The following is a 27316-nucleotide window of genomic DNA, read 5'->3' as shown; positions in this document are numbered from 1 at the left end:
TTCTTCCTAAAGTATTCAGATTTAATTACATGTTTTTCTTCTGCCTCTGGTTCAAGTGTGCTAATTATGTGGTATTTAGTCTGTCTCAAGTTTATTATTAGACTTTTCATTGTCCCTGCATTTGCTAAATTGTAGAGAATTTGTATCTTTAGGGCTCTTTCCATTCATGGTGTCATTCCTTAACAAGGAAAGTTAAAAACTACGTAGATAAAAGTAGGCTGAACTCAGTGTTTCCACCTCTGGGTGTAGAATCCTACGTAGTGAATGAGGCTGGTAATTCTGTGGTCAGCCAGCTGCTAAGTATTACTTTAGGGAAGTTGACTCAGCACTAGCGCTTTTTCTTACAACAAATGGTTGAGAAACCAGGGGCATTGAGATGCTGAAGTGATGTCTCATCACTGGCTTTGGGCACCTGTGGTGTGGCTCTTGCTCTAGCATCTGGCTTTGAGGATGAGTATGAAGTGAGCCACATGGATGAACCATGGCCTGGCCCGGAACCTGTGACTCTGCTGTCCCATGGCCAGTTTCTGGTACGAGGAGGCAACTGGCCGACAGCACTGCAGGGCCCCTCCCTTCAGCATTAAGGAAACCCCACCTGCCCACCTCTCTTTGGCCGTTTCTCGGCTCATCCCCAGCTGTACCATAGAAGGTTAGCAGTGTGACTGCTATCGCTGCCGTTCTCACCTGGCTCATTTATTCATTTGTTCACGCATTCAGTCAACAGACACCTGCTGAAGAGTGACTGTGTAAGGGCCCAGGAGAGAACTGTGTACAGAACAACCAATGTCCCTGCTCTCGTGGAGCTTCTAGTACGTGGCAGGAAAAGTACTCTTGATAAAAACCAGTAAAAATACAATGTGCCAAGGAGAGTGGTAGATGGGAGCGTGGCTCCCGGATCCCCCAAGCCTGCTCATGTTAGAGTTAAGCATCACACGTTGCTATGGACAGTGCAGCTCCTTGCCAGGAAATAGCGTTCATTCTGGCCTCTGGACACTGGGCGTGGCAGGTGACGCACCTGGGCTGTGGGTATCGGTGGGCAACGCAAGCAGAGGCTTCACGTATGCTCATGGCTGTTGGCTTGCTTCCTGTACTTCTGCCATTGCCGCGAGAACATGCCCCGAGTAGTTTCTGGTCCCAGAATAATGGGACACCTGTGGCACCGACTTGACCCCAACCTGCAGCCTGGAGACCCGCCCAGCAGACCCAAGGTGGCAGCATCTCTGTTGAGCTGAGCCCACCGGAATCAACCAGTCCCATAGCCTGTGGACCCGTGAGCGTGAGTGTAAAGGCTTGCTCCTGGACGTGACAGTCTGAGGGGTGATTTGTTACAGAGCATTGTCGCTGGAAGAGCTGCCTAATACAGGTGTCAGGTCGAACAGAAATTAAACAGAGAGAGGGATGGGGGTACCCACAGTGCAGGGAAAGAGGAGTGACCTCCACTGCAGGCCGCGCCGCAGGCTTTCTGGATAGGCGACATCTGAGTGGGAGTGTGGGGCATTCCCACTTGTCAGGGGAGTCATGATGTGCCACACGCTGAGTGTCCCGTTCATTGTTCATACATTTTATGTGGCAGGTGCTGCTATGATCTTTTTTTTTTGGCCGCACCATGCGGCATGCGGGATCTTAGTTCCCGACCAGGGATCGATCCCGTGTTCCCTGCGTTGGGAGCTCAGAGTCTTAACCACTGGACCGCCAGGGAAGTCCCTCATTTTTAAGACAAGGAAACTGAGGCACAGAGCGGCTCTGTGACCTGCCCAGAGTCTCACACACAGCAAGTAGGAGGACGGGGATTCTATTCTGTTCCAACCCCAGCTGTACACGTGAGTGTCCTGGCACTGACCGCCTGGAGTCAGCAGAGGCCCCACAAGTCGAGGCCTGGCCCCCAACAAGACACTCTTGTTTCACAGGCCACTGGGACCCCTGACTGACCGGCTATAGTTCCAGAGTTTCCATGACCCCTCCCGCTTAATAATTTGCTAGTACAGCCCACAGAACTCAGGAAGGTGCTGCACTTATATTTACAGTTTATTATAAAGGACATAGGTCAGGAGAACCAGCCAGATAAAAGGAGCAGAGAGCTGAGCTCTGAGGCATGTGTTCACCAGCAGGAAACCGCGGGCTCCAGAGTGTTTATCAGGGTCTCACAGCGGGGCACGATGGACTGAGTCATTGTCTATGTGATTGAACTCAGTCTCCAGCTCCCTTCCTCCCTGGAGGGGGGATGACCAAAACCCCCTACCTTCTCATCACACGGGCTGCCTTTCCAGTGACCAGCCTCATCCCCACCCATCTAGGGACACACCTTGAGCTGCATCCTTAGCCTCACAAAGACACTCCTATCAGATCCTGAGGGCTTATAAACTCTGTGCCAGGAGCAGGAGAATGAAAACCATCATAATTAAAACTTCCTGAACAGACTAAACAGCAGAATAGACTCAGCAAAAGGAAGACTTTGTAAGCTGGAAGAAAAACCTGAAGACATCACCCAGGAGGCACAAACTGAGAGATGATGTTGTGGAAAATATGAGAGGTTAGGGGACGCAGAGAAGAACGTGGGAACGTCCCTCCAGGAGGAAGAAAGAGAGAGAAGAAATGCAGTGACGTAATGGTGGAGAACTTCTAGAAACGATGGGAAAACTAGCTGCTTCTGCTTCAGGAGAAGCAGAAGTTTGAAATATTTCTGTAGTTTAATATTTCATAATATTTAACACTCTTTTTCAGATTCTTTTCCCATATAGGTTATTACAGAATATTGAGTAGAGTTCCCTGTGCTATACAGTAGGTCCTTATTCGTTATCTATTTTATATATAGTAGTGTGTATATGTCAATCCCAACCTCCTAATTTATCGCTTCCCCCCATGTTTCCCCTTTGGTAACCATAAGTTTGATTTCGAGATCTGTGAATCTGTTTCTGGTTTGTAAATAAGTTCATTTCCGCAGAACTTCCTGCCTCTTGCATTGCCCATTCCCTTCACTACTGGATCATCCCCCCTCCAGCAAAACTGCTCTTTCTGTGGGCACTCAGTGACCTCCACTGAGAGGCACTCCTGACATATTTCACACCCAGTCGGATTGATTTTAACAATCCCTGCCCTGGTCTGTACACGTAATTAAATTCAGTAATAATCACTGTTTTCTTGGTTCAACGTCATGAACCTTTTCCCCTATGTTTTAGGAGTTTTATGGTTTCAGGACTTACGTTTAGCTGTTTGGGTCCTAGTTATTTTTGTTGTTTTTATTACATTACAGTTAGTATTATTATCGTTTCTACTAATGCTGTCTATAAAAGGTTCCTGCCATTGATGTGGAAAATTAAGAGCTTACTGTTATGCATTTTAATCGTAAACACTGGCTGTGCTCACTTATATATAAATCTCTCTACCAACCTCTGTAGAAGGAATATGAAAGAAGTCAAAAGGTGTGATCTCTTCTCTCAAATAAGGTCTAGTCCTCAAGATAAAAGCCTAGTCTCGTGTGTTCGTGCTGCCCCCCCGCTGCCTCGCAGGCTCTGTTCTTGCTGGGGTGCGGTCACGGATTCCCTTCGCAGTTGTTACTAAGGCTCAGCTTGTTTCCAGCTGGGCTTCCTCCTTTTGTGCGAAACCTAGAGGCGCAATTAAGAGGACATTTCCATGAGGCATTTGAGCGAAATGAAAGCGCTCTGAAGGAGACACGCAAATTACAAATGTTACGGGTGCTGGTTGGAGCCTCACCTTTCAGGGGCAGTTCGTAATGGCCGAGAAGGGCCATCGCTCGTGGCGCTCAGTCTTTGTTTCCACTGAGTCACTGCAAACGGAAAAACACTTTCGTCTCAGCTCAGAAATCCCAGTGCTGCAAAGCCAGCCTCAGCCTCTTCCCTCTGGTGACTTCTGGGGTCTGAAGAGACAGGAGACCACAGCAGTTTGATGACGTGGATTCTGCAGATGGACATCCAGCCTGACTTTCCCTCCCCGCCGGAACCCCAGCTTTAGGCTCTCCTCTTCCCTGTAACCGTCCTGGGTTTGCTGTACAGGTTGGAGATGCCCCTTACGTCCTAGGCTAGAAATAACGCAGACCTACGCGAATCGGAACCAAGAGAGGAGCAGCCTTTGGGTCTGGATTCACGCAGTGGCAGAGGCTTCAGGAAGCAGCTCCCAGAGAGGGTGTCTGAGCCAAGGTGGAGCCCCCTTCCCCAGAAGCCACTGGCAAGGGCTTCAGAGGTGCACAAAACTTCCCGAAAGAGAGGGCCCGAGGAAGGAGACAGCTACTGGCGATGCGAGAGGCCACGTTCTCCAGGAAGCACGGCTGAGTGCCCAGGAGCCCTTGCTGGTTTCACAGGATGCTGCTGCGTGGCCCTTGGACGGAGCTGCTGTTTCAGCTGCCCGGGAACTAGCTGGCCTCCCGCAGGAGGCTGTACCCTCCTTGAAAGCGGGCCTCTCACTGTCCTAGCACAGCATCTGCCTCCGAGAAGACCCTCAGGACGAGCAGTCTGTCACACCCCGTCCTTTTACTCTGTTTCACTTCATATCATTATTTACCTGTTTACGGTCTTCTCCCCCCTGGATTGTAAGCGCTAGGAGGGCACCCCCCCACCCAGTGCCTTAGAGGGGGCCTTGTAGTCGGGATTTGTTGCATGAACGGATAGATGGTGGGTGGACGGATGGATGGGTGAGCCCAAACTGCTCAGCACCAGCTCGCCTCCCCCGAGCTTAGTGGGGACACAAGACACTTCTCTGAACCCCACGACTCAGGTGGGAGCCTAACTCCACCCACTCCCACCAACCAATCCTCCGGAAGGCCTGCGATGATCAGACCACTTCCCTGCTTGGCCCCTTGCCATCTTCCTGATTCATACCTGAGTTAGGGGGATGTTCGCCCCCTGTACTAATCAGGGTTCTTTAGAGAAACAGAACCAACGGGATGTGCGTATGTATATCGAGAGAAAGAGAGAGACAGAGAGAGGCTGATGGATTGATTTTAAGGACTTGGCTCCTGTGACGGTGGGGCTGGTACGTATGAGTCCTGCGTGGCCTGGCGGCTGGAGCCCCAGGGAAGAGCTCAAGTCTGAAGACCGTCGGAGGCAGAACTCCCTCCTCTTTGAGGACCTCCGGCTCTTCCTCTGAAGGCCCCCAGCTGATTGGATGAGGCCCACCCACGTGAGGGAAAGTCATCCACTTTCCTCAAAGGCTACTGATGTAAATGTTAACCTCCGTAGTGGCTGCACCAGTTTACATTCCCACCAACCTGAAACTAACACACCGTAGTTAATCAACTGTACTTCAATATAAAATAAAAAGTTTAAAAAATAAAAGTAAAGTGTAAAAAACAATGACAACAACAAGACGAAACCAAATGTTAATCTCACCTAGAATATTCCTTCCCAGAGACATCTAGAACAATGTGAGCGCTGTGGCCTAGTCAGAGTGACACAGAATTCACCATCACAGCCACCCTGATGAACCGAAAGAAAGGAAGACCCACCCCAAGTCCTCCCCCCAGGACAGCCTGCCCCACTCTCACCCCCAAGTGAAGGGGGCCCCTTGTTTTCCTTACTTCCGCAAATGTCTTATAGAAACTCCCTGAGAATCTGATCTCCAGACTTTCTCTGAGGAATACAAACCCCGTTTCTTACAAAGCCCATTGGCTGTTCTGTGCGTGTCTCATGCTAAACGTCTGGCGATGCAAGGCCTCCCTCGTGTGGCTTCTATTAGTGTTTCTCCCCAACGCTTCAGTTACAGTGACTCTGAACAGGGTGAGGGGTACTGGATTCCCCAGGTCCAGCCGGCCCCCCTTCCTGCTTGCAGCTCGTCAGGAAGTGGGGAACGCCGGCGGGGTGCTGCAGGAGCGTTCACATCCGATAGCAGGACTCGGAGGCTGACGGGGGATAAGACAGTAGTCGCTCCCTCCTTTAGTCGGTTCCTCGCACTGACGTGGTCACAGAGGGAAACACTTTATTGCCGGGGGATGTTTGTTTTTGGACACAGAAGCTCACAGTATACGTAAAGGAAAAAGAAAACGAAACCGATGCGGAAAGTGCATCCTTCGCTCCGTGGTTTGAACAGGGCCTCTTACTCCCTGATCCTGGGCTCCCCCTGGTACCGCTGATGCTCTGGCCCCTGGTCAGGCCCCGGTTAGAGAGGCTGCCTGGTCCCAGCTCCCCACCCCACCCCAGGCCCCGCCCGGTGGGGTCTCCTGGGGGCTGGAGGACCCCCAGTTTTAGAGACCCCACTTCCCTCCCTCGTCACCCTGAGGGCGTCTTCCCAGCGGCCTCCTGGCCTCGGCTCCTGCATCCACAGCCTGCCCGCAGAGCTGGCCTCAAAGTTCTGTCTGTGTTCATCCCTCCAACAAGCTTAGGTGCAGCTGCCGCTCTGTGTAGGCAAGTGAACGTGACTCGGGAAGATTCAGTGCCCCGAGCAGGGCGACCCAGGCAGGCAGGGTCGGGCAAGGCTCGGACCCCAAGCCCTGGGTCTCCCCACTGCCTCCTCTTCCTTTTGTCTGGCCTCGGGGTCCAGAGCCCTGAATGCCTCCTCCTCTGGCTCAGCATTATTTATTTCAGACAGGACTGAAGGGAATGGGTGTGAATTAATGAAGTCACGTGGCGCGAATAACTGACATTTACAATGTATTCTCCCTCCCCAGGTGGAAGCATTATAGGCTTGGTAAAGTCCCTGTGTCCGGCTTAAGCCTAAGGAATGACACCTTGTCGTTGCCCCAGATATTAAAGTTCTGAGTAAACTGCGGGTCTCATATCTATTGCATATGAAATTGTATATGAAATATAAACATAATTTTCATATAAAAATGTTACATGAAATATAAAATTCCCAAGCTGGAAGTCAAGGCTGAAATGCAGGACGTGATCTGGAGGAGGTTTTGTTAGATTTATTCTGGGTCCCAAAGAATCTTCCTTAACCCTCGGGCATCACCCCGTAGGGTGCTGTGCAACTGAACTTGCCTGTCCCCTGGGACGTGGCAGTCCGGCTGCAGAGGTCAGGGAAACGTTACCTCCGAATTCCAGGCGACGATGCTGCCTTGTTTGTTTCCTTCTGTCCACGAGGTCTTGCACAGAAGAGGGATGCAAGCAACCCTTGACGCATAAGCCTTGAGTTAATGAATGGGCTCATTCAACTCATGGTCATTGAGTACCTGCTCTATGTCGGACACTCTGCTGTGTGCCAGGGACACAGAGGGGGAAAAGACAGATGTAATTCCTGCCCCAGTGGAGCCAAGAGCAGGAAAGCAGACACAAACCACTACACTGCACTACACTGTGATGTGGGCTACAGTGGGGAAGGGCAGGACGACAGGCAGACATGGGGCAGGTGACCTGTCCCTGCCTAGGGGTCAAGGAAGGCTTCCATGAGGGACAGACATTTCGGCTGAGATCTGAAGAGCAAGAACTAGACATAACAAGGCCAGGGCAGTGCAAGCAAAGCACTTCCGGGGAAGAGAACCGCATGTGCAAAGGGCCGGAAGTAGCAGGCAGCTGGGTATGTGAGATCCTGCAGGTGACTAGAGGAGGTTGCAGTGGGGGAGGAAGAGGGGCCTGGACAGTCGGGCCAGGGCCAGCTCACCAAAGGTCTTGTCCACTAGCGTTTTTCTTTTTATTTATTTATTTATTTATTTATTTTTGGCTGCGTTGGGTCTTCGTTGCTGCATGCGGGATTTTCTCTAGTTGTGGCGAGCGGGGGCTACTTTTCGTTGCGGTGCATGGGCTCTCATTGCGGTGGCTTCTCTTGTTGCGGAGCATGGGCTCTAGAGCACAGGCTTCAGTAGTTGTGGCTCGTGGGCTCAGTAGTTGTGGCTCACAGGCTCTAGGGCGCAGGCTCAGCAGTTGTGGCACACGGGCTTAGTTGCTCCACGACATGTGGGAACTTCCCGGACTAGGGCTCGAACCCGCGTCCCCTGCATTGGCGGGCAGATTCTTCACCACTGCGCCACCAAGGGAAGTCCCCACTAGCGTCTTCCAAACCAGTCTTCAACTACAACCCACAGTGAGAAATGCATGTAACATCATAGCTCAGGACGCACACATCAGTATGACCCAACAGTCACCAGAAGATGCTGAGTTCCGCTTCAGGTACGCTGGGTGTGAAACAGGCAAGAGCTGGTCTTCCTGGACCTGGGAGTCAAGAAGGGGAGCCGGATCTGGCTTGCGGAACTGGGTCTGAGCAGTGTCTTGGGGGTGTTTGGAATCTTGGCAGAGAAGTGATCTCTTAGGGAGAGTGTGGGGAAACAGCAAGGACGGACCCTGGGGCGCCCACAGTTCCTGCTCGAGCACCGTCTTTGTCCCCAAGTAAGAATCAAGTCATCATCTTCCAGACCCTGCAGACGTCTGGGTGACATTACCCGAGGAGCTTAACCCAGAGCAGGCCTGCGTGTTTGATGGATCGTTAACCATTATCCCGAGAAACCTGGACCGAGCCTCCCTTATGGCGAACGGACCTCTTCTCCCAGCTGTAACTGTGGGGAAAGCCCACGCGGACACTGCCGACCTGCGGGCCCAGTTGCCCTGTGGCCTGGCTGTGCATTTCAGATGTCTTCCAGCTTGGCTGTTTTTGAACTAAATGTGTTCCTCGTGCTGGGGAAGATGTGTTTGATGTTATTGAAATCCTGAACAATAAAAAGATGTTGGGAATTATTAGAAGTTGTAGCAGCTGGAATGGAAATATTCTGGCCCTGGGTTTAAATTAGTAAGTTGCCTTTCTGGATAAGGAGTCGTATTAAATTCCAGCCCTTTGATTTAGCAAAGGATTTGCCTGCCGTCTAGGAAATGGCCGGAAATAGTGGGTTCTGCCTGGACCCTCTCCCCGCCTCCGTCTCACTGTCTGTTTCCCACTCTTGCCCATCACATCCATGAATCTTGAGTTCAAAACCGAAATGGTGTAAAATTGAGGCATACGTATAAAACGCTGCTCGTTTAAAAAACGTTTTATATTGGAGTAGAGTTGACGTACAATGGTGTGTTAGTTTCAGGCGTACGGCAAAGTGAATCAGTTGTATATACTCATTTTTAAAAATTGACCTTTTTATGAAAAAAAATAAGGTATGTTTACTGTAGAAAGCTTAGAACATACAGGTGCGCAATGGAAGAAAAGTCAGAGCATTCATGCACTCGATGAACGTGCTGCTGGGGTAACGGAGGATGAGCGTGGGCGGGGCCCTGCACGTCAGTGACAGGGGCTGCGAGGAGGGTGCAGGCCGAGCCCTCTGGGGGCTGGTTTTCACCAGTGAGCGGAAGGACACACTGAGACGGGCCTTTGAAGAAACACTTGCAGGAGGTGGGCAAGGAGGGGGAGAACATTCCAGACAGAGGACACCAAGCAGGCACAGCAGGGAAACCAGCGTAGGGGCAGAGGCATGAGCAGGGGAGACTGGGGGTGTCACAGAGGGAGCTTAGGGCCAGGAAACCGCCACAGTGAACAAGTTCGGCTTTCATGCCCATTTCCCAGTGAGTTTGGAGTCAGTGGAGATGCACAAGAAGGACCTGCTCTGGCTCCCGTTTCCCCAGGAATCCTGGCTGCTGCGCTGGGGTGGGAGGGCCTGCAGGGGGAGGGGTGGAGGCAGGGAAGTTGCCAGAGAGACCAACGCAAACATGCACTTACTTCTCATGCTCGTTTTTTTTTTTTTTTTTGCGGTACGCGGGCCTCTCACTGTTGTGGCCTTTCCCGTTGCGGAGCACAGGCTCCGGACACGCAGGCTCAGCGGCCATGGCTCACGGGCCCAGCCGCTCCGCGGCATGTGGGATCTTCCCGGACCGGGGCACGAACCCGTGACCCCTGCATCGGCAGGCGGACTCTCAACCACTGCGCCACCAGGGAAGCCCCATGCTCGTTTTTTAACGCGTGCATTTATTAGCGAGGGTTCGAACTCTACAAACTACGCTCTAACCTGCATTTTCCCCTTGCTCTCTCGTGAACATCTTTCCGAGCTGCCGAGCGTTGGCCTGCAGGGTTACTTTTGCTGCGGGACACAATTCTGTTGTAGGACGTCATACGCAAAGCAGAAGCCCGTGCCCAGTGATCCCCGGGTCCCAGGCACGGTGCTGCTCCGCCAGAGCACGTGAGGGAGGGAATCCCATTTGCCCATTTTGCAGATGAGGAAACCGAGACCAAGAGGCTCACCCAGAGCGGAGTCAACATTTAACCCAGAGCTGCGATCACAGGCCCTGCGTCTCCTGACTGCCTTCCTGTCACCGAACTTACACTCAGTCTCCCTCTTAGAAACGGCACTGCCCTAAGCATTCGTGTGGCCAGATCTTTGTGACCATCAATAATTATTTCCCTAGAACCAATTCCTGGAGGTAGAATTTCTAGGTCAGTTCTTTCAATGTGACAATTAAACTCTAATGCGTTGCAAATGAAACAAGTCTGAACAAGTCATTCCAGAGGCTCGGAGGGACCGTGGATAGTACTGAACACAATGCATGACAGTTAATCGGGAAGCAGTAATGATCTTGGGTCTGACGGGGCTTCTGGGAGCGTAGCTTCCTTGTGACCATGTTTCTCCGGAACAAGAACTCGACCGAACACTAGCGGCCATTTCTCCGTCCAGCCCCTCGCTCCCCTGTGCGCTGCAGGGCTGTCCACACCGGATCCACCTGGAGAGCCAGGCAGGTGCTTCCCGAGTAGCTCTGCTGCATGATGCCTCTGAACTCGCCCTCTGCCCTGATAAAGGCCCGTCCCTCCGCTTGCCTTGTGACTTGCAAGATGCTGTTTAATCTTTGCTGCCACCCTGTGGAGTTAGTACAGAAGCAGCAGCAGCGGAGGCTGAAGAATTGCCAACGGTCCTCAAGTTCCAAGGCTGAGAAGCAGAGGCAGGACGGTGGTTTGGATCTGGAGCTCCCTGACCAGCCCAGCCCCACGGCCCGCTGTGCTTCACGGGTCCATCGTGACTCTAGGTTGGGCAGGGGTTTGCTGGAGGTATAGGGGTGAAGGAGTTAAGCTTGCCCTGCTCCCTGCCCAACTGATGCTCGTTCCCTCGGAGCCACGAATATCCACATGGGCCCGGGCCCAAGGACTAAAATGATTCCAATGCTATTTCATCTTTATCACAAATTTCAATACCACTTCCCTCCTCTTGCCGGGGACCCAGGGGGGAAATGTCAGGGCGGGGCTGCCAGATTAACAGCCCTCCATACAACTGTCAAGTTCTTGGGCGGTATTAGGAACTCTTTTTTGGAAATTTAAAACGCTATTAAAAATCGGGAGTTCGCTGGTGGTCCAGTGGTTAGGACTCCATGCCTTTACAGCCAAGGGCACAGGTTCAATCCCTGGTCAGGGAACTGTGATCCCGCAAGCCATGCAGTGCAGCCGAAAAACAAAAACAAAAACCAAACCACTATTAAAAATGCAACCAGTTGCCTGCAGACAGACACAAGGGGGCCATGGCAACGTTCTGAAGGTAGAGTGTGGTGACAGTTGCCCAACATTACAAATTGTACAAAATTCATTGAATTGTAGTCTTACAATGGGCAGGTTTTGTCATATGTAAATTGTGTTTCCATAAAGCTGTTAAAAACATTAAAATATCATCAGAAATCATTTTAATTGAATACATCAGCTGCGTCTGTTTTCTTTATTACAAATGAAAAAGTATATTTTTATCAGAGTCAGGGTTTTCTTTTTTCAGAATGGGGCATTAAAATGTTAGAAAAATTGCAAAGGTACCAAAAAACAGTTTAAAAATAGTTTTGAGAAAGCCAAGTTAAAGCAGAGGGATAGGCACCTGCAGATGTGATTTTGGAGAAGGGAAAAGGTTTTGCAAAGCAGGCAGGCTGCAAGGCTGAGGAGTCTGAAGGGCCGGCACCCGGGCTTTCTCGAATTTAAAGGAGCTGCAGCTGCGCTGGGAGCCCCAGGGTGGGCTGTCTTGGAGCCCCAGACAGGCTGCTTGGGACGTCAGGTGTCTACCTGGAGAAACTTGACCTTGGCAGGTCTTATTTTTTAGCATCTTGAAAAAGTGCTAAGTGTCTCAGATTTCATTAAAACATCGAACTATGTTTAAACAAGCGCCGCAGGCTTTGCCTCTAGCAAACTCTTCATACGTGATTCCGGGACTTTAGAAACCCCACCTCAGACGCAACGCCTCTAAACTAGTTCAGAAAGGGGGAGAAGCTGCCTCTTAACAGAGACATGCACAAATGCAATTTTCAGGGGTTCACTTGGAAACTGAGGTCCCCACGTGAACCATACGCTTCGGCCTCCTCTAAAGAAAGAGGACATAAGGATGCAGAAAACAGGGATTTGGTGAAGGTTGGGTGGGTTCTTTGGACTTTTCGGAAGGACTTATATTACCAACTATTCTTTCTCATAACTAGAGCAAGTGTGGGCAGTCCGCGTATCCGAGTCGGCATCTGAGTCTGTAGAAAGGAATTTGTCCACACGATGAAACCCCCCTGCACCCTGAGTGGGTGCCACTGACCGGGCCCCCGGGACAGAGAGAGCATCAGGGCCTGAGACGAGGCGAGAAGTGACCAGAGCCCCTCTGCCCACTGGTGTCACCTCAAGCAAATCACTTCATGTATTGATTGTTTCCTCATCCGTAAATGGGAATATTAACGTATCATCGGGTGAGAAGGAAATAAAGAGCACATTCTGGGAACATTTTGCATATTTTAAAGTTTTGTCCAGATACTAGGTGTTGTTACTGTTTCTTTGGTCAGAGCAAAAATTCAGTCTGTCTTAGCCCCCGTCTACTCATAGAATCCTGAAAGCTAGTTCCGTGGGATGGGCTGCGGGCATGTCAAGGCTTTAACCCTCTCAGGCCCCGAGCCTGGTCACTCCACGGGGCCATATGGATGTTTTCTGTACATATCGTGGGGGTGGCACCGTGGATTCAAGAGTGGACAGCGGCCGAATCCCGGTGCTACCCTGCGTCTCCCGCCAATGTAGCGTTGAATCCTGCATTCTCGCCAGCCAGCAGAGTTTAACTTTGGGGGACAAGGAGAACTCACCCACGTCACTCCAGAAGCACCTGTGAGAGCTCAGCTGTGCAGGTCGTACGTGCCCGAGGGCGGCCGGGGTCCTGGGGCCTGTCCACGGCTGCCGTGCTTCCGCCACACTCTGGTCCTACAGAGCCTCTGAGCCACTTTCCTCCCTTCGTCTGTTTCTGTTGCTCTTGCCCCGAAATACTAACTTGTTGCAAATATAAAAGACTGCCATGAACTCTCACTTACATCTTATGGAAGTGGCACAGTCCAGGGTTAAACCGGTCCTCCTGGGTCCCAAGGCAGGTGTGTCTTTTTATGAATTTCTAGGTCAAGAACTTCTGTCTGTAAAACCGAGTCAGTGGCAGGGTTCCAGGGGGTAGGCTGTGTCAGTAGCTCCCACAACTGAGAACTTCAAATCCCCTGGGGCGCTGGTTCAAACACAGCTTCCTGGGCCCCACTCCCAGGGTCCTGACTCAGTAGGTCTGGGTGGCCCTGATAATCTGCCTTTTTAACAAGTTCCTATGCGATGCTGATGCAGGTTCAGAGAACCACCGAGCTAGGACCAGCCTAGCCGGCAGTAACGCGCACACAGTACATTTCAGGTGTTGCTAAAAATAGGAAAGATGTGCTTCCTTAAAGGCTCCCCGATTCTGTTCTGTTTGAAAAACTTCCCCCCAGGAGTCTTGCCTGACTTGAGAAATCAAACAATCTGGTCTCTCTCAGCTCACTTTCCTCAGACGTTGAGACACGTAGCCCAACACCTGTTTCGAAGCACAGCTACTGATGAATTACTTTGGGCAGCTCTTGCATATTCTTTCATCGCCAATAAAGTTATTGAAATTGGAATATGCCATCTGTTTGGGAGTCTGTATCAAAAAGGCAGGTGACGTGGCTGCAGGTAAGGACAGAGTCAAGCTGTTTCCACAGCAAACTTCTCCATCTGCCCAAACCGACTTCATTCCCTAGGTTGGGTGTTTGTGAACCAGTGTGTTTTTCCGTAGTAAGAAATAAAAGTCCAATATCTCAGATGCCAATTGGTCACCTGAAGCAATAACCACAACTTCAGAGAAAGAGTCCACCAGGTTTCCCACCAGAAGAGACGGCAAATTTATTGGAGATTGAATACATATTTCTAAGTCTGTGAAGTAAAATGTAGACGTGCCTGTGTGTAGTGCGTACTTGACTTCAGTATTTCTGGAAAACAGTTCCCTAAGAAGGGCTTGGTCTCCGGCCCAGTGCTTTGAGGGTTTGTTCTTCGAAGCGGGCGGTGGTCCTGCCCCAGGGACACTCTCCAGGCACCCAGGGCACAGCCCCAGGAAGGCCAACGCCCGCCTTCGCTCAGAGGACGCAGAGATGCACAGAGGAGCCGCAAGGAGACGGCAGGTGGGGTCTGAAGATGGGGGAACAGCTGCTGTTGCCATCATGTGAGGAGGGGCCGTCATTTCCCTGAACACCCAACAGTGACACGGGCTTTCTGGGCTGCACGGACCTCAAACGTGTGAACTACAAGTGCCACCTGCCGTATAGTAAACAAAGGATGCTTCAGCCATCAAGCCATCACACTACAGCTGCCCCAATGGTGAGCCCTGCGGGAACTCGGGATAGAAACAGGACGCTCCCCCATCTAGCAGCCGGCAGACCGCAGCCACCTGGAAGGTGCACCCTGGGAAGACTCAGGATGAGAAAGCACAGGACACTGGCCCCAGATGGCTGAGGTGCAGATCAAAGGAATGATTTCAGTGAGTCAAGACTCTTGCATCTTCCCATGCAGAGAAAAGCGCTACATTCCTTCCCTTGAGATGTCTGGTTTTCTTTAAGTAATCCTCTGATGTTCCAACTACCTGGTCTGTGTTGCAGAAACTCCCATATATCCTGGCCCCACCCCCACCCCCATCCCCTTGCCTCTTCGGAGCCGTCCCTCGGAGTGATCTGAGATGCTGTGTCCCGGCTTAAGTCCTCAGTTTCGTCCGCCAAATAAAACATAACTCTCAACTTCTAGGTTGTGCGTTGTTTTTTCTCAGACAACACAGGTGATGACACACCCTGCTGCCTCCATGTGGACCTGCCTTGAGTCCATTCTGTTTTAGGGGCAACAAGGAAAGAGATAAGAGCCTCCACTGAGAACCCATGCTGGCGCTTAACCTCCCAGTTGCCAGGAGGTCTTCCCCTGGCTCAGCTCTGCCCTCTGCCCGGCCCTGCTGCCCTCCCAGCAACCCTCTGCCCAGTCCAGGGGCTTCTGCCTGCACACTGCGTTCCCTCCCCCTCTGGGTTCTAGCGAGCTCCATCTCAGGTTACAGCCTGGATGGTCTCTTCATGTGAGACTTTGAAAATGGAAAAGGAAGAAAAACATTTTAGACTTTGTCCCTTCCCATCAACTCAGAGCTGCATGTTACCAGCTAAGAGGAGATCTGTTACCTGAAACTACACGTTTGCAATACAGTCAGTGACATCCTATCAAGGACTGATCTCTGGCTGCAGGACCATCGTTACTAGGACGGTCAAATCCTTGGAGAAGCTCGGAGAGGTTCTAGAACCCCTAGCCCTCTGTGTACCCACTCCCCGCCGAACCTGTCCCCTAGGAACCTCTCCTGGGCTGGCGTTCCTCTCCTTGTCTATCAGGACACTCCTCTGCCTCTCAGCCTGCTCTCCGCTCTCCCAGAAAACCTAGCAGAATCTCCGGGTTTTACATTGGAAACAAAAGCCAGGACAGGGGCTTCCCGGGTGGCGCAGTGGTTGAGAATCTGCCTGCCATGCAGGGGACACGGGTTCAAGCCCTGGTCTGGGAAGATCCCACATGCCACAGAGCAACTAAGTCCGTGCGCCACAACTACTGAGCCTTCGCTCTAGAGCCTGTGAGCCACAGCTACTGAGACCATGAGCCACAACTACTGAGCCCGTGAGCCACAACTACTGAAGCCCGCACGCCACAACTACTGAAGCCTGCACACCTAGAGCCTGTGCTCCGCAAGAAGAGTAGCCCCTGCTCGCCACAACTAGAGAAAGCCCGTGCACAGCAGCAAAGACCCAACACAGCCAAAAATAATAAATAAATTAAATAATTTTTTTTAAAAAGCCAAGACAGGAGGTGTTTGGTGACAAGGACGTGCAGAGCTGCTCCCACCTCAATGGAAGGAAATGGGAAAAACACATCTCAAAACCTTGGCCAAGGGCTTCCCTGGTGGTGCAGTGGTTGGGAGTCCGCCTGATGATGCAGGGGATGCAGGTTTGTGCCCTGGTCCGGGAAGATCCCACATGCCGCGGAGCGGCTGGGCCTGTGAGCCATGGCCACTGGGTCTGTGCGTCCGGAGCCTGTGCTCCACAACGGGAGAGGCCACAGTGAGAGGCCCGTGTACCTCAAAAAAAAAAAAAAAAAAAAACCTTGGCCAAATGGGGCTCTGTTATACTAATTTTTCTATAGGTTTGCAATGTACCATCATAAAAAGTTTTAAAAGCTAGAAAAGAGAGAGACGGACAGACACACACACAGAGATAGAGAGGAGTAGGGGATGGGAGGGGAGGGAGAGAGAGAGAGAGAAGGAGGGAGGGGGAAGGAAGGAAGGAGGGAGGGAGGGAGGCAGGCAGGCAGGGCAGGTCCCAGAGCCTCGCAGCATCCTGCGGCTGCCCCTGGCCCAGGTAACCCCCCAGGGTACCAGCAGGTGGTCCCCCGCAGAGCTGTCATACTTACGGAGCAGGGAAAGACACCTTCCCTCACGCTGACGGTGGTCACCCTCCACCCTTCACCTACCGGAAGGTGTGCCCTCGCCTAAGGGTTCTCTGCGCCGCATCTTGGTTGGCTCGGTGGCGGCACCGTTTGTCTTTTCTCTGCTCGTCAGCATCATGGACAAGGAACTGCGCTCACTCCCGCTCTGATCCTACGGACGTCGGGCCCCTCTTTCGGAGCCTCAGCCCCGGGGACCGGCCTCGGGTCTTGGCTCGCTCTACCTGGCACTACTTCTGCGAAGGTGAGCTGCTCGTGGGTGCATCTGAGCGGCACACGCGGATGGTGGGCAGGGCCAGCTCTCCGCGCAGAGCAGCGGCAGCGCCGCAGGAGTGGCTGAAGGAGCTTTAGGCGATGCCGTGGTCCGTTCAGTGTACAGACGGCAGTGTTTCCTCCCTGCGCACGGCCGAAAGCTCCCTCCATCCTTTGCGTAGACACAGTCCATTGAGCGCACGGTCAGCGGACCTGTTAAACCTCAGTTCAAGATGCTTATTTATCTTCAACACCTGCACGACCGCCCAGCTCCAAGGTGGGACTGATGGCATGGGAGCTACAGTAAGTACCTTGAAATGGTTCCGTTCCCATCTCGCTTCTTCCTCGGCTTGTAATTCCCATCATGACCCCACCCCTCCGAGTGAAAATCGCCAGAGAGGCGGTAATGCTGGGTCAGACTAAAGAAGGTGCTGGAACATTCCCTGTTCGCCTGTTACCTCTCCCTTTGATCTTTAGTGTGCCCGAGCGCTTGATAAGAAAAGTGCTGTTGATCTGGGTATTAGCAACAGGACTGTGACCAAAACGCTAAATTAAAATATCTGAGACAAGTTGCTGCCCAGAAGCCCAAACAATTTTAATCTGATTCAACCTCAAGACACACATTAAAAAAAGAATTCCTTGCACCATCTGTTCCTTTGGTTAAGCATGAAATCACCCCCTGTAATTATGTTGTAGGGAAGATCTGCTCTTACAGCGTAGAGAAGGGAGCAGGTGAAGGGTTCAGCCAGGACTGACAGACACATGGACACACAGGGATGTGTCTTTTACTCGGTGACCCCTTATTCTGTGCTCCAAGAAGGACTTAATCCATGAGGGCTTTATGCATGCCTGTCATGGTTCTTGTTCTTTAATCCAAGAGACAGAAATCCATAAACTTGAAACAATGAGGGATGTGGATTAACGTATTAACGACTAGTTGATTCATTATTAACTAATGCCCTTCTTTGTACCAGGTCTTGCACATGTTTGTACAACCCTGGGGGTAGATGTGTAGTTATCTCCATTTCACAGATTGGAAAACTGAGGCACAGAAGTATTGTATCGTGCTAACACAAGCATGTGTCGTCTGCAGAGAGAGACTTCTCACGTATAAAGTGACACACCAGATCTCTGATTATACAGCTCAGCCTCCACGAGTCTGGATGACTGTTCCCACCACAGATACGGACTCGTTCCGGGTATGCTCGGAAGGCAGGGTCTACACCTGGAGCGCCAGGGGCTGTGGACCTGAGCTAACATCACCAAGACACTGCCACCCGCAGAGCCTTTTGACTAAGTGGTCCGAGGCTTCCTAGATTCCTACATCACCCCTGCCCTTCAACTTGAGATCTCTGTGATAAGGACAACTCTAGGGAAGTTGGAAAGAGATGCTTCTTGCCAGCACAGAGGAAGAAGTAGGCATGAGGAAGTGGAAAGCAGGAGGGCTTCCAAAAAAGAGAAGCATCAGCTGAGGTGTCTCTGGAAGCTTCTACAGGTCTGATGCTCACCTGGCTCACACAGTTTGTCCCTGGCAGAAGGTAAAGGAAAGAAGAAACCATTCCAGTCTCCGAATGCTTTCGTTCCTGGACCACCACCTGCAGCAGGAATCTCCACTTGGTCACGTGTGTTCTTTTGGCTCCTGGTGGGCACTGCCTGCACCAGCCCAAGCTGGTCACTGCCCACGTGATCCCCCCCATGGCTAGTGGGACTTTCCCGGGGGCCTGGTGCAGCCCGAAGCTGCCTGCCCAGCTTCCTGGTTCCATGGCCACTCTAGTCACCTACATTCTCTACTGCAACATTCTTCTTTTTTTTTTTTTTTTTTTTTTTTGCGGTACGCGGGCCTCTCACTGTTGCGGCCTCTCCCGTTGCGGAGCACAGGCTCCGGACGCACAGGCTCAGCGGCCATGGCTCACGGGCCCAGCCACTCGGCGGCATGTGGGACCTTCCCAGACCAAGGCTCGAACCCACATCCCCTGCATCAGCAGGCGGATTCTCAACCACTGCGCCACCAGGGAAGCCCCTCAGTTTCTCTTTAAGACTGCTGGTCCTCCTCACGCTAGTGACCTCGAGTCCTCATCCTGCCCAGTTCCCAGGGCAGGGGGGCCACTGGGGGCAGTCTGCCCTGGTCCGGGAAGATCCCACATGCCGCGGAGCGGCTGGGCCCGTGAGCCATGGCCGCTGGGCCTGCGCGTCCAGAGCCTGTGCTCCGCAACGGGAGAGGCCACAGCAGTGAGAGGCCCGTGTACCACCAAAAAAAAAAAAAAAAGAGAAACTGAGGCCCTGACTCCAGAGGAACCAGAAAAAGTTCAGAAAAAAATGAAGAGAACTTAAAATACCACCTCTAGTAACCTGGAGAGTTTCGAGCGTACATCCCTCAACGAGTGAAGAGCTGCACAAAAGACACAGAAGATAGGAACACTCTGAGATTTAAAAACGTGACTGCCAAAGTCAGAAATTAGATAGGACTAAACATAAAGTCAAAACCCCTCAGAGCACAGTGTCAAAAAGAGTCCAAAGCAGAGAAGTTAAACACACACACACACACACACACACACACACACACACACGGAAACACAACATTGTAAATCAACTACATTTCAATGAAAATTTTTTAAATAAGTTTTTTTTAAAAAATAAGGGAAAAGAAAAGAAAAATTAAGGCCCAATCAGTGAGGTCCAGCATCTACCTGTTAAGTATTCCCCACAAAGATCAAAAGGGAGAAAACTAGCAAAGATGTGAAAAAAGAAACTTTCCCACAGTTGAGGGGCACATGGCTTTGGGTTTAAAAGGCCCACTGAGTTCCCAGCACAACAAACAAGAAAAGACTAATATCTAGACACTGCCTTGTAAACGTTTTTCAGAAAGAAAATATCCAGCCTTCAAGAGGCCATAACTTGTCACCTGTGAAGGAACAGAATCAAATCCACTTCCAACCTAACCCCAGCAATGCTGAATGCCAGGAGTGACGTCTCCCAGTCTCTGCGAGGACATTCCTTCAGCCTCAAGTGGACAGCCTGCCAAGTCATCGGTCAGTGGGAAGCTATGGAATTTGTATGTTACGGACGAGGAGGTCACACCAGCAGAGGTTAAGCAGCCTTCCGGAGGCGCCCACTGATGGGAAAGTGGTGGATTTCACCTGCTCAAGCAAGCTGACTTCGGACTGAGCTACAGAACACCATCCTTGCCACACCCATGAAAGAAACAAGAGATGAAAGATAACATCCTTTTTTTAAAAAAGTTTTTGGCTGTGTTGGATCTTCGTTGTGGTGCACGGGCGTCTCATTGCGGTGGCTTCTCTTTTTGCGGAGCACGGGCTCTAGGCATGCGGGCTTCAGTAGACGTGGCTCATGGGCTCAGTAGCTATGGCTTGCGGGCTCTAGAACGCAGGCTTCAATAGATGTGGCACACGGGCTCAGTAGTTGTGGCTCCCAGGCTCTAGAGCGCAGGCTCAGTAGTTGTGGCGCACGGGCTTAGTTGCTCCGCGGCACATGGGATCTTCCTGGACCAGGGATCGAACCTGTATCGCCTGTATTGGCAGGTGGATTCTTAACCACTGGGCCACCAGGGAAGCCCCAATAGCACCCTTTAAAAGGGTTTATCTAGGGGGAGAGTGTCCTCCTTTTCATCAGTGTTTCCGAAAGTAACATTCTAGCAGCACTAGTTATCCAAAGTGTTACCATTAGGGGAAACTGGGGGAAGGGTACACGGGATCTTGCTGGATTATTTCTTACAACTGCATGTGACTCCACACGTAAACAAATAGCGGCATAACTACCATTTATTTACTCCACAAAATTTCACAGACAGCAAACAACACAGACAAGACCCTGCCCTCATGGCGCTGGCTTTGTACTGGGGGTTGCCTTGTCCGAAGCTTCACTGGATCAGGCTGTTTATAATCCAAGTTATAAAATACATGCCGATAATGGAGATGTAGATTACAAAGCCTGGTCCCCCACAAGGTGGGTCTAATCGGGTTTCCCGGGTGATGTGACAAGGCTCAGCGTATTTGTGAAGACCAAGCCTTATCCCACGTGGGAAGTGAGTGAGTCACCGCCACTCTGGTGTTTAAAATACCTGTAAAAGGCAAAAACGGCTCTGTTCAACCCGTGCTTGGAAGGTCTAACCCCGTTCTCTTCCGTGCGTCTTTGCCCCAGGCCGCTGAGAGCGTCCGAGTAGAAAGCTGCGGACACAGTCGGTTGTCACGGAGATGAGGAGGCTGTGATTGATGAATCGCAAATCCCCGCCAGTTGCTCCCGAAGAGGGAGGCTCCTCCCAGCCTTTGCAGCGCCCTCCAGATCCGAGACAACCGGGAGGCAGATGCAGCCGGCAGACAGAAGGCTGCCGCCCCCGAGGCGCTGAGGCCCCTTCCTCTCCCTGCTGCCCCGGCTCCAGGATTTACTCCACGATGGCCTGTAACCGCTCGTCCATCGAGACCTACGAATACCTGCTGCCCAGCGGGAGCCACGCGGCGGACCCCGGGCCCCCCGCGCCGCCGGCGCCCCTCAGGGTGTCCCTGGCGGTTCTCATGATGCTGACGGTCGTGGTGGGGCTGCTCGGCAACGCCGTGGTCTGCATCATCGTGTACCAGAGGCCGGCCATGCGCTCCGCCATCAACCTGCTGCTGGCCACGCTGGCCTTCTCGGACATCATGCTGTCCCTGTGCTGCGCGCCCTTCGCCGCCGCCACCCTCGTCACCGTCCGCTGGCGCTTCGGGGACTCCTTCTGCCGGCTCTCGGCCGCGCTCTACTGGTTCTTCGTCCTGGAGGGCGTGGCAATCCTGCTCATCATCAGCGTGGACCGCTTCCTCATCATCGTCCAGCGCCAGGACAGGCTGAACCCCCGCAGGGCCAAGGTGATCATCGCCGCGTCCTGGGCGCTGTCCTTCTGCGTCTCGGCCCCGTCGCTGGCCGCCTGGCCGCTGGTGGAGGTGCCGGCGCGGGCGCCGCAGTGCGTGCTGGGCTACACCGACCTGCCGGCCGGCCGCGCCTACGTGCTGGCGCTGCTGGGCGCCGCCTTCTTCGCGCCCTTCGCCGTGATGCTCGGCTCCTACCTGGGCATCCTGCACACGGTGCGCAAGAACGCCGTGCGCGTGCACAACCAGTCGGACAGCCTGGACCTGCGGCGGCTGCCCCGCGCCGGCCTGCGGCGGCTGCAGCGGCAGCAGCAGGTCAGCCTGGACCTGAGCTTCAAAACCAAGGCCTTCACCACCATCCTGATCCTCTTCGTGGGCTTCTCGCTGTGCTGGCTGCCGCACTCCGTCTACAGCCTGCTGTCCGTGTTCAGCCGGAGGTTCTACTGCGGCCCCTCCTTCTACGCCACCAGCTCTTGCATCCTAGGGCTCAGCTACCTCAAGTCCGTCTTCAACCCCATCGTCTACTGCTGGCGAATCAAGAAGTTCCGCGAGGCCTGCCTGGAGCTGCTGCCCCAGACCTTCCAGACCCTCCCCAAAGTGCCTGAGCGGATCCGGAGGCGGATCCAGCCGAGCACCGTCTACGCGTGCACCGAAAACCAGTCCGCCGTGTAGGGGGTGGCGGTGAGCCCCTGCCCCCTGCGCGGCTTCCTGGGACTCCCGTGCAGTCAGCACTTGGGGGGCCTCTTAGCACAAAGGGCCTCATCTGTTACCGGGTGAGCTGCGGCTCCCAGGTTGGCACGGTGAATTATTCTTGTTCTCCCTGCGGGTCTGATGGAAACTGGACGGCCGTCACGACAAAAGGGGAAACGGTGGGTGATGAAGGAGTCCCAGCGTTAGGGAGGCGAGGGGAGCAGGAGGGGGGTTGGCTGCGGGGCAGGAGGAAAGCTCTGTCTAAAGAGCTCTCTCAAGATCTGCCTCGCGGACAGCCGTGGTGCCGTGTTCTGACGCGAGAAACCCAGGTGGTTCACCGCTGGGTCATCAGTCCGTGTGTTGGCGCCAGCGTTCTTCGGAGGCGTCTGCGTGTACGGCGTACGTTGTGCAAACGTGCCAGGTTCTTCACAGGCCTCAGATGTGCGTTTTGCACGAGGCCGAATCGTCCGTTCTATAAACCAAAATCACGCGGGAAGCAGAGGAGCCCCTGGGCTTTTCAGGGGCCCCCGTGTGACACGTGGGAGGCCTTGGTGGCTTGAAGCCCAGAGAATGTTCGGGGGCAGCTCAGCGGAAATGACAAGCCCACCCCAGCGCACATCCTCAACCCTCCTCCCTGGACCAGCCCACTGGACCCTCACCCTGAAGCCTGTCACCTCCCTGCCTGCCGTGACAGCCCCTGCCCTTTCCCTCTCTCTCGCCTCTGGTTCCCGGGACCCCTTTGTCCTCATTCTGTCTGTCCCCGTGAGCAGGAACCACACTCCTTCTCCTGTGATCCATCTTTTCAGCAAGTACTTGCAGCGACTTGCTTTCAGCCCCAGAAGCGGTCGGGGGCTCTGTCTACATGTTCCTCTCGACGCGCTGAGGCTGCCGCTTCACCCCGTCCCGGGACCTGCGGCGGGGACGCAGCGACCCACTCCCACTGACCTCTGTGTTCCTCTACCTCACTCAGGGCCGCAGGGGTCTGGCCGCTGCTGTCGGGGCCACCTCCCCGGGACCGTGGTCCCCCAGCAGGCAGGATTGGGGTCCCAGGAGGGCAGCTGCCTAGAGGGGACCTGCTGCTTGTCCCGTACGCCCGGCCTCGACACCCAGGGCCCCCTTTACCTCTGGGAGCTTCTGATGGGGGAGGTGACTTTCCTGCGGTCAGGGCACATGGTCGAGTCCACGGAGCTCTCCTCACAGCTTCAGGTCTGAAGAGACTGGGAAATGTAAGGAGAAATTTAGAAAATACGGTTCTAAGTCTAACTCCATCAGGAACTGGTCACATGACCTTGCTCGTTTCACCCCCACTTCTGTGGGCCTCAGTTTCCCCATCTGCCAAGCGAGGAAGCAGGCCTAGAGGGTCTCCCACATCCCTGCCATGTGCGTGTTTTCCACTTGTAGTCACCAGATCCATCCACGCAGTGAGCATTTATTAAGTGCCTACGACATGCAAGGCACTGTAGGGGACGGTGAGAGTCACGCCCGTCTGGGCCCAAAGGCACATGTCTGATTTATCTCAGGATAACCGTAACTCAAACACAGACGCTCCCCTTTGTGTTTTTCTTCTCATTTCCTTTCCAAGGTTGTATGAAAAGACCAGCTCCCCATTCCCATGCTTTCCTGCTGTGACAGAAGCAAAAAAGAAAGATAACATAACTCACATTAACCTAAGTCCAGACGAGGGCTTTTCCGAAAATAATTGGCACTTGTTTTTTTGTTGTTTTTTTTTTTTTTTTTGCGGCACGCGGGCCTCTCACTGTTGTGGCCTCTCCCGTTGCGGAGCACAAGCTCCGGACGCGCAGGCTTAGTGGCCATGGCTCACGGGCCCAGCCGCTCCGTGGCATGTGGGATCTTCCCGGACCGGGACACGAACCCATGTCCCCTGCATCAGCAGGCGGACTCCCAACCACTGTGCCACCAGGGAAGCCCCAATAATTGGCACTTTTTCTCACCAACTTCACCCTCCTTTTACACCCAGGCCCAGACCCCCCCAGACCATTGTATACCTAGAGTGAGGGGGAGAGAGAGAGAGGAGAGAGAGACAGACAAGAGAGGAGAGAGGAGAGACGTAGAGATTGGCTGAAGACCGTCAATGGCATGTGATTGATCGAGGTGGGTCCCCTCACTTCTGTGTCCCGAGTGCCCGCCGCGAGGCAGAGTTGCACAGCCTCAGGGGTGTCCAAGAGCACAGCCAGACCACCATGGGGACGAGGCCTCTGGGCACCTCCCCTCCGGTGGGCATTTAAGAGAACGTTCTACAGGAGCCTCGTGTAAAGGAGAAATCACAAAACTGAACGAATGAAGGTACCAAAATTTACATCAATCAGTGTTATTTGATGTGTGTTGGATAGTAATATATATGTTTCAAAGTAATAATTTTGTATATATTTTAAGTAAAGTATTATTGCTCTTTCGGTGTATAAGACTGTGTTTCTTGCCAAAATGAGCGCCAGAGCCACGACTAGTACACCAAGAATCTGGGGCCGGACACCTCCTAAGATACACCCACTTCGGGAAGTCTAGTCCAGAACCTGTAAGCCACTAGCTGAGCTGCAATGACTAAAGGGCATTACTGATGACAACGGGAGATTGGGCAGTGGGAGGGTCACAGCAAGGCGCCCACATTTTTAAAAGCTCCCCACCCTGCTAGATAATTCCAGACAGTGAGCTTCACCTCTGACTTTCACTCTGCCGACTTCCTGATTCTCTTCAGCCTCGCTAGGCCTTCAAGGAACTTCTTAAAGTACTACAGAAATAGCAAGTCCTTGTCTCCTCCCCTGAGGCCTGCAGGGCGGCCACGGCTTCTCTGTATTATGTTTTCATCTTCGCTCTGGCCCTGGACTTCCCCCAAACCCTGGGTGCTGAGTTGTTCCTGTGGGGTCCTGGGCAGTGACTGTGGTGGTGACGGCCCGTGGGAGAGCCTTGCCTCAGAAAACGAGACTCAGTAAGTCTCAGAAGTGTCATCCTAATTCTCACCACCCAGGAAAATCCACTACTTTGTCATCATGAACCTTGGCCCCCTGCTGTTATTGTGAAATAAAGGCAAAGGTTCTCTAGGCCATTCTGACAACCAAGATGAAAAGCAAAATCTAGATCAATTCCTACTTGGCTACTATGAGCCCTGGCATAGTTTCCCCTGACATGGTTTACAGTACATGCTTTTTGGGGACTAAAACTCTGCCACGTTAAGTTTTTCCGACGTTGCTATGTTCCCCTTGCTCACACAGTCGGCAGCCTTGCCTCCTGCTAGTGATTCCATGTCCAGCTTCCTGGCCTCCTAAATGAGGAAGACACTCCCAGCCCGAGGCCCCCGAGAGGAACACATGACATAATGCATATGAGGATCTAGTCCCGCGCCTGGGCCGGATATACCGGAGCAGTAATCGCTAGGGTCGTGTTGTCAACCTGCTTACGTCCCAGCTTTGTCCGCCTGGGGCAAGGGTAAAAATGTGTTTCAGAAACTGGCTGTCCTGTCCTTTCCTTGTCTTCATGTGCTTGTAAGATTTTAGCGTCGGCTGACAAGAACACAACAGCTACTGAAGCCAGGAGCATGGACTCGATGGCCTGAAATGACCACTTCATTCCGCTCAGAACGCTCCCAGGGCTGTGAGTCAGCCTCCCTGGGCTGCTAGGGGAAGGGATGGGTGGGTGCGCTGCCCTACTCCCACCCCACTGTTCCCGGTGGTTCTAAGGTCCGCAGACAGCTGGGTGGCGGAACCGGGAATGCAGGGATGCAGGCGGGAGGGAGGCAGTGGGCCAGGGGAAATAGGCAGAGCTGCTGTACCCGACCCCCCAGCCCTAACTTTAAAAAATAACCCCGCCCACTCTCACGGAAGTCCAGCTGTGAGGTGGGCTCCCTACCCACCGGGTTGTTCGGGACTCAGGGTGCACTGTCCCTGGGGCATCGTCCTCATCTCTGTGGTCAGTGCAGGCCGCCTCCAGGTCTGTGTCCTGGCTCCTCGGGAGGCGAAAGTGTGCAGGCACATCCACGCTCCCCTGGTCTTTCCTGGTCTTCCCTGGTCCAGAGCCCAGTCACATGATCACGCCAGCTGCAAAGGAGGCTGGGGGATGAGTCACATGATCACGCCAGCTGCAAAGGAGGCTGGGGGATGAGTCACATGATCACGCCGGCTGCAAAGGAGGCTGGGAGACTGAGTCCCTGGTCAGGTGCCCACGTGTCCAGTCAAGGCTCTGTCAGCACAGGAGAGGAGGAGTTGGGGGACTCCCAGCAGTCTCTCCCGAGACTGCACGATTTTGAAAAACGAGCCATCTTAGCACACACAGACATTCTTAAGTCCTAAGCACAAATTTCATAACTGAGCCTCTTCTCAATGTAAAATAAACACAGTCAACCCAAGATGGTGCCTCTCTCTTTACCTCTAGCCCCCAGCGCCTGGGGATGTGCGTCCACAGAAATTGCATATGCGTGGATGACTGGGCTGAGAAGAGAGTCGCCACGTTTAACCTTTTAGGCACAAAAGGTGTTTGAAAATTTGCAGCCACAAAGAGATGACTTTTGCCAAGATAAAAAACTTATAATTTAAAACCACAATCAACAGCGATTGAGACCGAGTCTGCCAAGAATTTGATTATGTTAAAGGAAAGAGTATACTTTCAAAGCTTCGCCTATTGGAAGGTGCAGACCGTTTGCTGATGGCAAGGTGGACCTGCGGGGGGGGGGGGGGGGGCCGGGGCCAGGCCATGGCGATTGAGCAGCTCAAGAAAACAGGGCTGGGGACCCTAGGGGTGGTTACATCTGGATTGCGTAAGAATAAAAGGACGTTGGAACACAATAGCATGGTGTGCGCGCGTGCGCGCACATTTATCTGGGGCGGGCGGGCGAGGGCACTGTAGCAGACAGCCTTGGTTTACCTTCCGCCCTCTGCCCTTTCCTC

The 27316-nt window shown here is 52.9% G+C and overlaps 2 protein-coding genes and 1 long non-coding RNA gene across 4 annotated transcripts in view; 2 read left to right on the top strand and 1 right to left on the bottom strand.

Annotated features, from left to right (window-relative positions):
• Nucleotides 1-21094, top strand: part of MRPS9 (mitochondrial ribosomal protein S9) — a 123399-nt gene extending 102305 nt beyond the window's left edge. The window contains exon 11 of one of the 2 annotated variants that reach the window (XM_079941227.1): nucleotides 21034-21094. In XM_079941227.1, the coding sequence (XP_079797353.1) occupies nucleotides 21034-21055 (22 nt within the window). In that variant the 3' untranslated portion in view covers nucleotides 21056-21094. Of the gene's footprint in view, nucleotides 1-12293; nucleotides 12752-21033 lie in introns of those variants that run through there. The other variant, XM_079941226.1, reaches the window with a different exon arrangement.
• LOC307196361 lies at nucleotides 3517-26419 on the bottom strand. Its single transcript, XR_013831115.1, has 3 exons — nucleotides 26287-26419; nucleotides 23544-23638; nucleotides 3517-3874 (listed from the first exon to the last, which is right to left on the bottom strand). It is a non-coding gene; the product is annotated as an uncharacterized lncRNA (long non-coding RNA).
• GPR45 (G protein-coupled receptor 45) lies at nucleotides 21105-22871 on the top strand (the record flags this gene model as incomplete). Its single annotated transcript, XM_079941219.1, has 1 exon — nucleotides 21105-22871. One exon carries the CDS (start codon nucleotides 21105-21107, stop codon nucleotides 22401-22403), a length of 1299 nt encoding a protein of 432 aa, XP_079797345.1. The 3' UTR covers nucleotides 22404-22871.
• Nucleotides 26420-27316: the final 897 nt, after the last annotated feature.

The sequence above is a fragment of the Stenella coeruleoalba genome, assembly GCF_951394435.1.
Source record: "Stenella coeruleoalba genome assembly, chromosome: 13".
Taxonomy (NCBI): Eukaryota; Metazoa; Chordata; class Mammalia; order Artiodactyla; family Delphinidae; genus Stenella; species Stenella coeruleoalba.
The sequence above is the reverse complement of the archived record's forward strand: the minus strand, read 5'-3'. Positions and strand labels throughout refer to the sequence as shown.